We start from the raw sequence: 11,246 nt of genomic DNA, 5'->3' as shown, positions 1-11,246 counted from the left end.
TATTATATTATAATTACGAAATATTATTCTCAAATTAAATATATTCAATTATTTTGCTATATCAATTTTTTATTATTATATATTAAATATTATTATTCAAATAGTATTATTTATTATTAGTATAACTTTATACTATGATTAATATAATATTATGTTATTAAAAATATTAATATTGTGGTATTAGTAGTATATTATTAGTAAATTAATATATTATCAACACTTTAGTGTTATATAACATATTGTAGTTTTTAATATATTAGAGTTTACTAATACTATAAAATATATTAATAATTCATGATATAAATAAAATTTATTATACTATTAATATATTGCTATTGTATTAACATTTATTACTAATATATTATTTTATTATTAATAAATAATTTTACTATAGTATATTATATTATATAATTCAGTATATCATATATTAATATTTTATATGTATTATGTTACACTTATTACATAAATATGTGCTTTTTAATTATAATAATTTCTATTATACTATTCTACTATTGTTTTATTATAAAATTTTTACTATTATATAACATTTTATAATTATTAATTTTATATATTATTTATTAAAAACAATAATATTGTAATAATTACATAATATAATATTTATTCTATTGCATAGTTTTATAATATAATAAGCATGTTGATAATAGATTATATTAATTATATTTAATATATTATGTTAGCTATCATATCCACATCTACCAAGCTCAAAAAAACTTTTAGTTGTTTAAAAATAACTATTGTGTTTTTGGTTTTATGTTGTTTTAGCTCAAAAAACATCATGGTTTTCAAATACATGGTGTTTTATTTTTGACAAAAACACTATGGGAACAAAGAAAAGAACATAATTTCCAAATGTAACCTACATTTTCTTCACGAGAACCTTGTTCGGAAATTATTTTCAAGAGCAAAAAGTCGTAAGGGAGATATAACAAAATTTATTTACCCGTGCAACATGCTAGGCTGCTAGCAGAATGTTCGAAGAACTAGACTTTTCAATTTGACATGAAATGGATTAGACTTAAGTTTGTTTGGTGATAAATATTTTTTTTGAGAGAATATATGCCCTCCTGTAACATTTAAAAAAAAATCTTTAGCTGAATTAGTCGAGAGAATCTATATTTTATTGCTCAAAAAAGTCAAAGCCCTATATTCTTTTTCCCAATAAAAAATATCAGCTTTGAAAGATTATGCTACAAGTACTTTTCTAAGCATTTATACTATTTTCAAGGGAATAAAAATGACTTTTTATTAGTAACTGTTGAAGATTCCGTTAAAAACCATCTTGAAATATATTTGAATATTCAATAAAGTACTAAAAAATATTTGAAATATTTTTCTTCTAGGGATATATATTACACACTACACTCAAATTATATATATGACTCGCTTGAATCTACAATAGAAAAATTTCATTGACCTGATTTCCATGTAAAAGTTAAATTGTAAAATTCTTAATTCCACGACGTTATCGGGTCCGCAAATGCGATGACGATGAAGGAAAGAAAAAACAAAAGAATGTCGTAACTTTTATCTTAAGCGGCGTCCTCTATAACTCCGAACCGAACCCGATAATGATAACGGGTTCTTCCATCCTAATCCGATATCCGCGCTACAAGACAAGTGGCGCCCCTTTTCGTTCTCGTTTCGGAAACAACGGACCCCTCTCCCCAACCGGAGTTAATTTCCTCATCATTTCCCTCTCCCAAGTCCCCCTTTACATTTCTCAATTCAAATCGAAACCCTAATTCTTGACATTGGATCTCGTTTTGGTATCGAGATGGATGGGAACGGGAACGGGGACGGAGAGGAGAGCAGCGCTTTCGAGGTGGCGATCGTAGTGCTGAAGAGAAGAGGGAAGGACGGAGATGGTGGAGGTGGGGCCCGCGACGGAGTCGAGTTCTTGGTGAAGGAATTGGAGAGGGCTGGATTGGTTGTTGAGAGAGTGAATGGGGTCTCGGGTGAGTTTCTTAAGGTAAGATCTTGTTGCTGAGATTTTTTTTTACAATTTAGAGCATTCTCTGGATCTTTCTATCTTTTATTATTATTATTAGTGGATTACCATTAATAATATTCTAAAAATACAAATGAGTTGACTCACTGCAATTTTTTTATTCTGAGTATGTTATGAGGTTTAAAAAAAAAGATACCTCTTGCTGATGTGCATGCTGTCGAGTGAGATGGGCCTGAATTTTTTTTTTGGTATAAATTTATGCTTAAATTAGTTAAATAGTGTGCAAAGTTGTCTACTAATGAAAGGGCTGAATTGATGATTTCGTCAAATATTGAAAGACAGTGTTTATTTACTCTAGGTATTCTCTATATAATCCAAGCAAGGTATGTTTATGTTAGAGGGCTTTCCCGTTTTGGTTAAAAGTCCATTGCCTTAAGATTTCGGACAAGTGTTTATATGGCAGAAGTGGTCCCAAGGCTATATGAGAAAGTGGGTTAACTGTTCAATGTTAAGTTTAATTGAAATAGTTTTACAACAGACTGGTTATTTGTTTGAGCGTTCAATGTTAAGTTTTGATTGCTCATGTTTTATCTATTCTTATATTATGGTGCACATGTAAAAGATTAATGTTAGAAGCAAGCGATCAATTGGATTGCATTGTTGTTTTATATGTGCACGATTCTTGGTATTCTCAAATTTCAACTAGAGATTTGTTTCATTCAAAATAACCTTTATCCCGTGGCATTTGGTACAGCTATGTTGTATGACTAAAATTTAACGGTTTCACTGAAATATATCCCACCCCCAAATCACTCAAAATTGGTGTCAAATTCCTAGAATAGGAAATCATGGGCAACAAGGATCTTAACTCTTAGAAATCCTTAGCAATACAACATGCTTTATTGATTGATAGCTTAAAGTCATTCAACCAAAGAACTATAATAGGGAAATATGATAAAAATTAATTGAATGAAACATCTTTTTAAGCTCTAATATCTTGGGTCTTTATCAAGTCACAGAGCATTTTGTTTGCTGTGGTCTAAGGTATGGCCTGTGAAAATGCTGGTTATTGAAGTTGAACCCGATTGTACTAATAGAAAAAGAATTTAGGCATTGATCATGAGAGTTCTTTTATAAAAACCTTTAAAGTTTTTAATTTAATTTTCATGAGAGTGTGCTTTGGTTGGTGGCATATCATTTTATTGACATTTTTTTATCTTGCAGTTGGCAGCACCAATGAGGACTTTAGGGAGAGCTGCTGCTGACTTGCAAATAAAAAAGTTGACCTACTTTGGTGATTGATATTTACTTTATGTTTATGGTAATTTCTATGTACCAGTCCAATCAGGAATCAATGACTTGTCTTTTCTTATGTCTTATTTTTTAGGGGTGGATTTACCTTTCGACTGGGATCAGGTCACAGCATTTGTAAGGCAGCCAGATGGTTCCTTGTTTAGCTGGTGTGAGCGATTTAGCTGTTTCCGTCATTTGATATACGGCATTGTATGTTTCTGTTCCGTTATTCATACTGAACACTTTTTCTGTTTTTCTCTAATAAGTTTTACGGTTTTTCTATAGAGTGCCCATGGGCACTCTTTAAGAGATGAGAGAGATAGAGAGAAATGAATTATGCACAGAAATTAATACAAATCAGGGAGGCCCATGGGCTATTCATTTCTCTCTCTCTCTCCTCCCTTATAGAGTGCCCATGGGCACTCTATAGAAAAACTGTAAGTTTTAAGATCCTGTCACATTTCCTTAGTCAACCTATTTGTTTTTACACATTCCATATAGGCCAGCTTTTGATCTTTCTTACAATGTATTAAAGGACCGGAACTCTATATACAGCATGTCAAGCATACTGATTTTTATTTACCTCAGAATTGTATACATCCACAAGCATGCTGATATTTATTCACTTAATCATTCTTATAATGTATAGCTTGGAGCAACAAATTGGAACATCCAGTTGGTAGAAGTAGCTGATTCACAAAAGTAGACTTCCATATATCATAAACACTTCTTTGGTGAAAAGAGAACATTCAACCCAAAGCAGCACGGGGTTAGACTCTCCCAGCTGACACAAAGAAAACCAGGATGGCATAAACATAAGCCAGCCTGAATATTGGATGTTGCAAAATGAATAATCCTGTCCAAATTCAGACAACAAGGATCTCTTAAGCAAAGGTTAGGTGTAGCGGAGCCCCATACCCTTTACAGTGAATCAGCAACCTAGCATATTGTGCTAAGAAACACCACTGTGAACTGAAAATTGTTGAAGATATGAAAAATGCCATGTATCAGCCAAATTATGCACCTAGATGAGGAATGGAGGCATCACAACACCAGCGAAGGTACAAAAGAACCTGCATTCTCACATTCAAGTAATAAAAAAAATATCAGCTACCAGCTTATAAAACAATCTCAATCCTGGTACCAAATTACTTTTAACAGAGAGATTATGGAAGAGTTAGAACAACATTAAGTTTGGTTGTTGTTTGCGAATTTGGTTAAGAACTAATAGACCATATTTATCATCTTCATAGAAATAGTTGGTAGGAACTTGTAAAGCATGTAACCCAAAAAACTGTAGGAGTCAAGCTAGTAAACGGGAATTGAGTTGGTTGATGGATCTTTTAAGTGACGGTTCTCAGTGTTCACAAGCTAGTTAGAAAATATTACTCAGTTGGCTGAAGAAAATGCCTACTGGTGCATTAAGTGGGAGGTTTTTGATAAGTACTACTGAATTGGAAAAATGAAATGAACCGGCATGAAGAGCAAGACAGTTCGACAATGCAACTCTTAGGAAATTTCATACTATGTCACCTCTGTTAGACGTTTAAGGACGCGTTTGAAGTGCTTAAAACTTTTGCAAGGACATAACTAAAGATAGTGATCATAATCCTGTAAGTGCACTAGTGCAGCCTCTGACTAAGGTATGCAAATGTTATCTATTGCTTTGACCAACAACAACATCCTACTGAACAAGCCGTTGAACAGGAAGCTGCTATTTTTCTGCATTCTTACAATGAATTAAGGCTATGTTTCTTAGTATATAAAAGAGCGTATTGGACTCTCCCAAACAGAATTATGACCAACCAATTGATACAGGTGAACATAGCCCAAGCAGATTTGACACTATGGTTCGATGGGAAACTGTTCCAGTATGAAAGAAATGAATCACTTCTTAAAAGAATGGAAATGGAAGGGATTGTTAAACAAGTGTTCCCCATGCATGGTACTGTAATCCATCATTTTTGTTTTTCAGCTTATTGTTTGTATTTGTAGTGGTTGCTGAGTGAAATAAAGCTATTGCACGCAGATGAACCGAAGAGGAAACAACTCATCAGAAGTTGGGCCCTTAACTGGTTGGACTTCACATGGCAGCCAATTGATGAAATTTATTCATACTTTGGGACAAAGGTTGGAGAATCCTGGACCGAGAAACTTTGTGATTTTCATTTAGACTACTTCATTGTTTTCTCCTTATAATGTTTTAGCTCCCATAAGTTCATTGTCAGTAGAGTAGCTCTATTTTATGTTTGATTGTGCAGATTGCTACATATTTTGCTTTCCTTGGAATGTATACGCGCTGGTTGTTTTTTCCAGCTGGCTTTGGACTTGCACTTCAAGTTATAGATTTCGGGTGTACTATCTACCTCTTCTTGACTGCTAAATATTATCTATATTCTGAAATATGCACCATTTTTAATCCTAAAATCTCCTATGTATCAGATCAATGCAGCTGGTTGTGCTTCCCGCTTTCTTCGTATTCATCATATCATGGGCAGTATTTTTCTTCCAGTTCTGGAAACGAAAAAATTCGGCCCTTTTAGCCAGGTGACCTTCATCCACTGTTTCCCAAACTCATGGTTAACCAGAACTTTGATTTTTGCAAGCAAGAAATAACAGGAATATTGTCGGCCATTTTACAGATGGGGAATAGATGGTGAACTAAACTCGTTTGCCCAGCGCCAAGGAGAATCCGAAAAGAAATTAAACACTGACAGACCAATGGAGAAAAAGATGTTGCAAAGAGATGAGTGGCTGGGACTTCTGCTAAAAATAAGAAATAATGCCCTTATAGTTGTGGCTATTATTTGTCTCCAGTTGCCATTTGAATTGGCTTATGCTCACTTACACGAGATTATTGAATCTGATTTTTTAAAGTGAGCAACTTTGATGCATTTAACTTTCTGGAGTTGTATAAGAATTTTTGGAGATCGTGCATGTTTGTGTGCATTTTTCTGAAAACTTTTCATGATTTTTATACTTATTATATTCTTACACAAGTGCATATATGCTGACATGTCTATGCGTATTTATGTTTTTCTGAGGACGTTCGTGATTTTCTACACTTATCATGTACATCACAAATGCATATACACTGGGATACTGAATATGTCTACTAGTACACGCGTGTATGCGCGCGTGTGTGCATGCATGTGTGTGTTGAATTGACTTTTTTATATTACTTGTTTCTTTATTTTTTGATATTAAAATTGACTTTTATTTTATTGTTTTTTTAGATAAATGCGCTTTTTCATGCTTGATTTTCTAAAGCTTTATTCATCTTTCCTTTGTCTGCTTATGTTGAACTATCCTCTTTGCTAGCAGCTATGGTATTGCACAGTGTTCTAACAGAAGATGCGTCATGTAAGCCAACCTCATAGGTCCTCTTAGTGCCAGTTTGGTATTGATTTTTTTAGAATGCTTCTGATTTAAAAAAAAAAAACAGTTAATAATGGTGTTTGGTAATTAAAAAAAATTCGCATGCTTATTGCAATGCCTTCTGCTTTTAAGAGGTTGCTTTTAAAAGCAACATGAGGATGTTTTTAAATGTAGCTTTGCTTTTTGTGGTTTATGCGTCATATATACCCATTGGCTTTGGTAATATTTTCACTATCAATAAACATGAAACTAAAGTCGTGTATTTTGGTCATTTTCACTTACAAAGATCTTTTATGCACATTTTTACCGAACAGTTTATCTGCTTTTGGAAGCAGCTTTTGATATATGGTTATCAAAAGGTTATTTTCAGCTACTAATATAAGATGCTTCTATAAACTACTTATATAAGAAACTTATTATAAACTCTAGCAATACCAAACTGACCCTTATAGTCTCTTGCGAAGAAAAAAGAATTTGAGGCGCTTTTTAAGTACAGGTTCTGTTTCCCTTCTTTTTTGCAGTATTCCATTTTCTTAAGGTGGTTGAAGAATGAGACAATAGCCTCTTATGACTATGTATTGCTGGCTGATTGGCAATCTTATCATTAACTAAAGATGGTTTCTTGATAAGTTTCACAACTGTCAAACTTTAGGCAAAAAGCACAGTGAAAGGAGTGCTCTGCCATGCAAGATTCCAGCATATATAGGCCACACAACCCCATCCATAGAACAAAGAGAAAACAAGAAAAGAAGCCCTTTCTCTCTCATACACACACATACATGCGCACATGCAGGACACACATGCCACAGAGTAGAATACACAGAAGAACATGAAATATATACAGTTTTTAACCATGTAGCAGTATGAAATTAGCATCCATAAAATTTTGGTATGGTAATTTTCGTATGGTTCTGTATTTGACAATGACATGCATTTCGGTATTGCTGTACTATTTTTCAGATATATCTTAACAGCAGTTTACCTTCTGGCCATTCAATATTACACAAAGATTGGGGGGAAAGTGTCTGTTATCCTTATAAAATACGAAAAAAATCAGGGAGAGGAGTCTAGTGCTGACAGCTTGGTATACAAGGTACGGATCTGAGAATGTCCTCTCTTTGGTTGATATTTTGTCAGAACTTTAACCTTTTGTTTCTTTTGGCAGGTTTTTGGTCTTTATTTTATGCAATCTTATATTGGGTTGTTTTATCATACCGTGTTGTACTGGAACTTGACTACTCTTCGCCAAGTTTTGATCCAACGCCTTATTGTTTCGCAGGCATGTTCCCAATAATTGGGCTTAGCTATTATCTCTTTTGCATGTTTCCTTTTTCATCATCTTGCGTATTTACATAATTCTCAGGTGCTGGATAATGTGGTGGAGAACTCCATCCCTTACCTCAAGTACAGCTATAAGAAATATAAAGCTGTTCAGTAAGGTCCCTAAACTTATGTTAGCCAATTGTCAGTCTTCATTTGGGTGGTATATGCTTAGCCAGAAAAAAGGTAATGAACAATAATTGTTTTACTTGAAGCAAGAAAAAGCATGAGAAAGGATCATCAGGGGGGAAGCCCATACTGGCTACCAGAGTAGAGAAAGAGTACCTCAAACCTTCGTATAGTGCATCTATAGGAGAGGACCTTGAAGATGGTCTCTTTGATGGTAATGCAGTATCCTTAATGTTTCGAAACGAGAGTGCATTAAAGGGAACCTAACATAATAAATGTTTCGCTTTGCTACAGATTTCTTGGAATTAGCTCTGCAGTTTGGAATGATCATGATGTTTGCGTGTGCTTTCCCTCTGTTGTTCTGCTTTGCTGCTTTGGTACATATATGTTGGTTGATTTAGTTATGTTCTCCGTTATTGTAAATGCTTAGGGTTAATTTCACATAACCTGGTGAGGCACCCTAATGATTAGGAGGTTATATGAGATAAACAAAGTTTGGGGGGGGTATGTGCAATTACCCCAAAGTTTAGGGGGTTTTTGTGAAATTAACCCAAATGCTTATAAGAACATACAGAAAGGAAAGCTATATGGAAGTTCTGTCAAATGTGCAGAATAACGTGACAGAAATCAGGACAGATGCACTGAAGCTGCTTGTCATGTTGAAGAGACCAATTCCTCGTGCAGCTGCAACAATTGGAGCTTGGCTGAACATATTTCAGGTATGTTGATCGGTAATGTGTAGTTATAACATTGATACATTTATGGTTTAAACTTTAAAGCATGTAACCGTACTTGATTCCACCAAATAGTTATGGAGGTGTTGAGTATTTAAAGTCACCGACCATTGACATCTGAGCTTTTTGAACATGTTCTCCAACTCCGCACCTTGAAAATATTAGTCTTGACCCGATTATGAGATGCATATGCAATTCAATAATCATGAAAATATTAAACTTGAGCCAATTAAGAGGTGCATGTGCACTCGATTATGAGATGCATGCGCACTTAAATAATCATGCAAACACGCGGTATATTTTAGTTATCTGTTTTTGCCGTGGTCTTATCAATAACCTTTATGTCCAGAGATCCATACGGTCAAATAAAGTGCTATACTTGATGAAATGCATGGTTTGATTACTGGGATGAAAATTCCTTGGATTGCATTTGAGGTTACTCCTAGGTTTGTTGGGGTTGAGGATGTTATTATGCAAAATGCTTGTTTGAAACCTAATTATGATCCTCATAATGTCATTATTCTTTTTCTAATTACTCTGTAAAAGAGTTACTGTATTTAAAAGTGGAATTTTTTTTTGGAGTTGACTGTACTATTTTAAGAAATCCATAGCATCCACCAATATATTATTAGTTATCTTATTGCATAGAAGTTCAATCCAAACATTGATTATAAAAATTAAAATTCTCATAGATTGATGAGACTCAATTTTCATCATGATGATCACTGAAACAAAAGATCAATGAAATTTCCTGGTGAATAAAATGTATTTAATGTAGTAACTTTGAATAGTTCCTATTTGTCTAAGAAAAAATTTATTCTGTCTGATTTTGATTGGTTGGTTATTATGCTCCTTCAGTTTCTAATAGTGATGGCAATCTGCACCAACTCCATACTCCTCATTTGCTTGTATGATCAAGAGGGCAAGTGGAGGATAGAACCGGGTCTGGCAGCAATCCTCATAATGGAACATCTTCTCCTCTTTATTAAATTTGGGTTCTCTCATTTTGTTCCAGAGGTAATTGACATTTACAAGGCTTTCCCTAAAATGTATTTGGAGCTCTAAGATCTCGATGATAATTTTATGCTTCAATAACAGGAGCCTGCTTGGGTGAAGGCGAATCGGGTGCGAAATATAGCACGGGATGCATATTCGAAGCAACTATTGAGGAGTATCTCCAACTTGGAATTGAAGAGGGAGTAAGTTTTGTGAAGGTTTTCCCAGTTTTGTACAAACAGATGTTGCACTAACCATAAGTTTTTGAGAAGAATTGTATATCAGAGCTATGCTTCGTTGCTTGTTTACTTCAAATGCAAAAAAGAGTTTGCCTGTAAAAATATCCTCTAATAATATCTCCCACATCAAATAAATCAATAAATTTAATAGAAATAACAAGATTGTACTCTACCATATGATTATTTACAGGAACGAAAGAATCAAAATCAGTCGTCGTCTTCATGAATCTGATGATTTCTCTCGTGAAGGAAAACTCCCACTAAGCTGGCGAGCATAAGCAACAACGGCCTTTGCCCATCTCCTTATCTCCTTCTTGAGCTTCTCTGAATCCAGCTCTTTCAATTGCTTAGCCTCCATCTTGAACTCTATGCCAGAAAAACACCGGTCAAAGCGAGCTCGTTTGGGGCTCTCTCCTCCTCCATCATAGTCCTCTGAAGGTCTAGCTCGAGGTTTTTGCAACGACATGATGCAAAAGTTTTTGACTGTCTTTTTCTATAAAAAATCATGTTGGCTGGTGAAAGAGGTTCATATAGACGAGAAGCTTAGAAAATGTGAAGTCCAGAGATGTAGTTTTCTGCACGCATTCACTTAGTGTTATTTCTTAGAACTCACAAACTTGGCTTTCAAGTTGTGCACCTAAGTCTCAACTTGATTTGGTCACATGAGAATATTAGGCATTATTCTGCTCTAGGAACAAATTGGATTATATTAGGAGTTTTTTTTTAAAGACCCTTTTGCTAATTATTTAGCAAAACCGACCTCTTTTTGGCATGTTGACCAAAAAGAGGTCGGTTTTGAAAATTTAGTACTTGGAAACGGATTCGGATCCTCTCCACTACAAAGAAAATAGTGGAGGGACCACTACATAATCACAGTCATTGATTATCTAGTTGATGGTTATGATTTTTCTTTTAGTACAAATTAGGAATGAGTGCAATACACGGGGTATGGTAAGTGTTAGATTTAGATTGTACCATAACCGCCTACTAAATAATCAACGCTTGAGATTAAAAGTAGTGGTCTCTCCACTACTTTTTTTTAGTGGAGAGGATCCAAATCCCTTGGAAACATACGACACTAATAGTCCAGTATGTTTCATGGCCAATTAATCCTAAGCCTCACAAACTCATGTCCAACCTCCTCGGCCCCGCTGACTCCTTCCCCGAACTCATGTCCTCCCTCAATAG

General features: G+C 34.5%; 1 protein-coding gene across 2 annotated transcripts; it reads left to right on the top strand.

Annotated features, from left to right (window-relative positions):
• LOC109840856 (anoctamin-like protein Os01g0706700) lies at positions 1,651-10,080 on the top strand. Of its 2 annotated transcripts, XM_020409657.1 has the most exons (16): positions 1,652-1,990; positions 3,194-3,263; positions 3,357-3,472; positions 5,081-5,207; positions 5,292-5,392; positions 5,524-5,615; positions 5,705-5,809; positions 5,905-6,138; positions 7,601-7,733; positions 7,806-7,919; positions 8,004-8,074; positions 8,176-8,303; positions 8,384-8,466; positions 8,701-8,808; positions 9,682-9,840; positions 9,922-10,080. In XM_020409657.1, the coding sequence occupies exons 1-16, from the start codon at positions 1,796-1,798 to the stop codon at positions 10,024-10,026; spliced, it is 1,941 nt and encodes a 646-aa protein (XP_020265246.1). In that variant the 5' UTR covers positions 1,652-1,795; the 3' UTR covers positions 10,027-10,080. The 2 variants fall into 2 exon arrangements, with proteins under 2 accessions (XP_020265247.1, XP_020265246.1); XM_020409658.1 differs by lacking the exons at positions 9,682-9,840; positions 9,922-10,080 and having other exon boundaries at positions 1,651-1,990; positions 8,684-8,794.

The sequence above is a fragment of the Asparagus officinalis genome, chromosome 5 (assembly GCF_001876935.1).
Source record: "Asparagus officinalis chromosome 5, Aspof.V1, whole genome shotgun sequence".
Classification (NCBI taxonomy): Eukaryota; Viridiplantae; Streptophyta; class Magnoliopsida; order Asparagales; family Asparagaceae; genus Asparagus; species Asparagus officinalis.
Note: the sequence above shows the minus strand (reverse complement) of the source record. Positions and strands in the feature narration are given on the sequence as shown.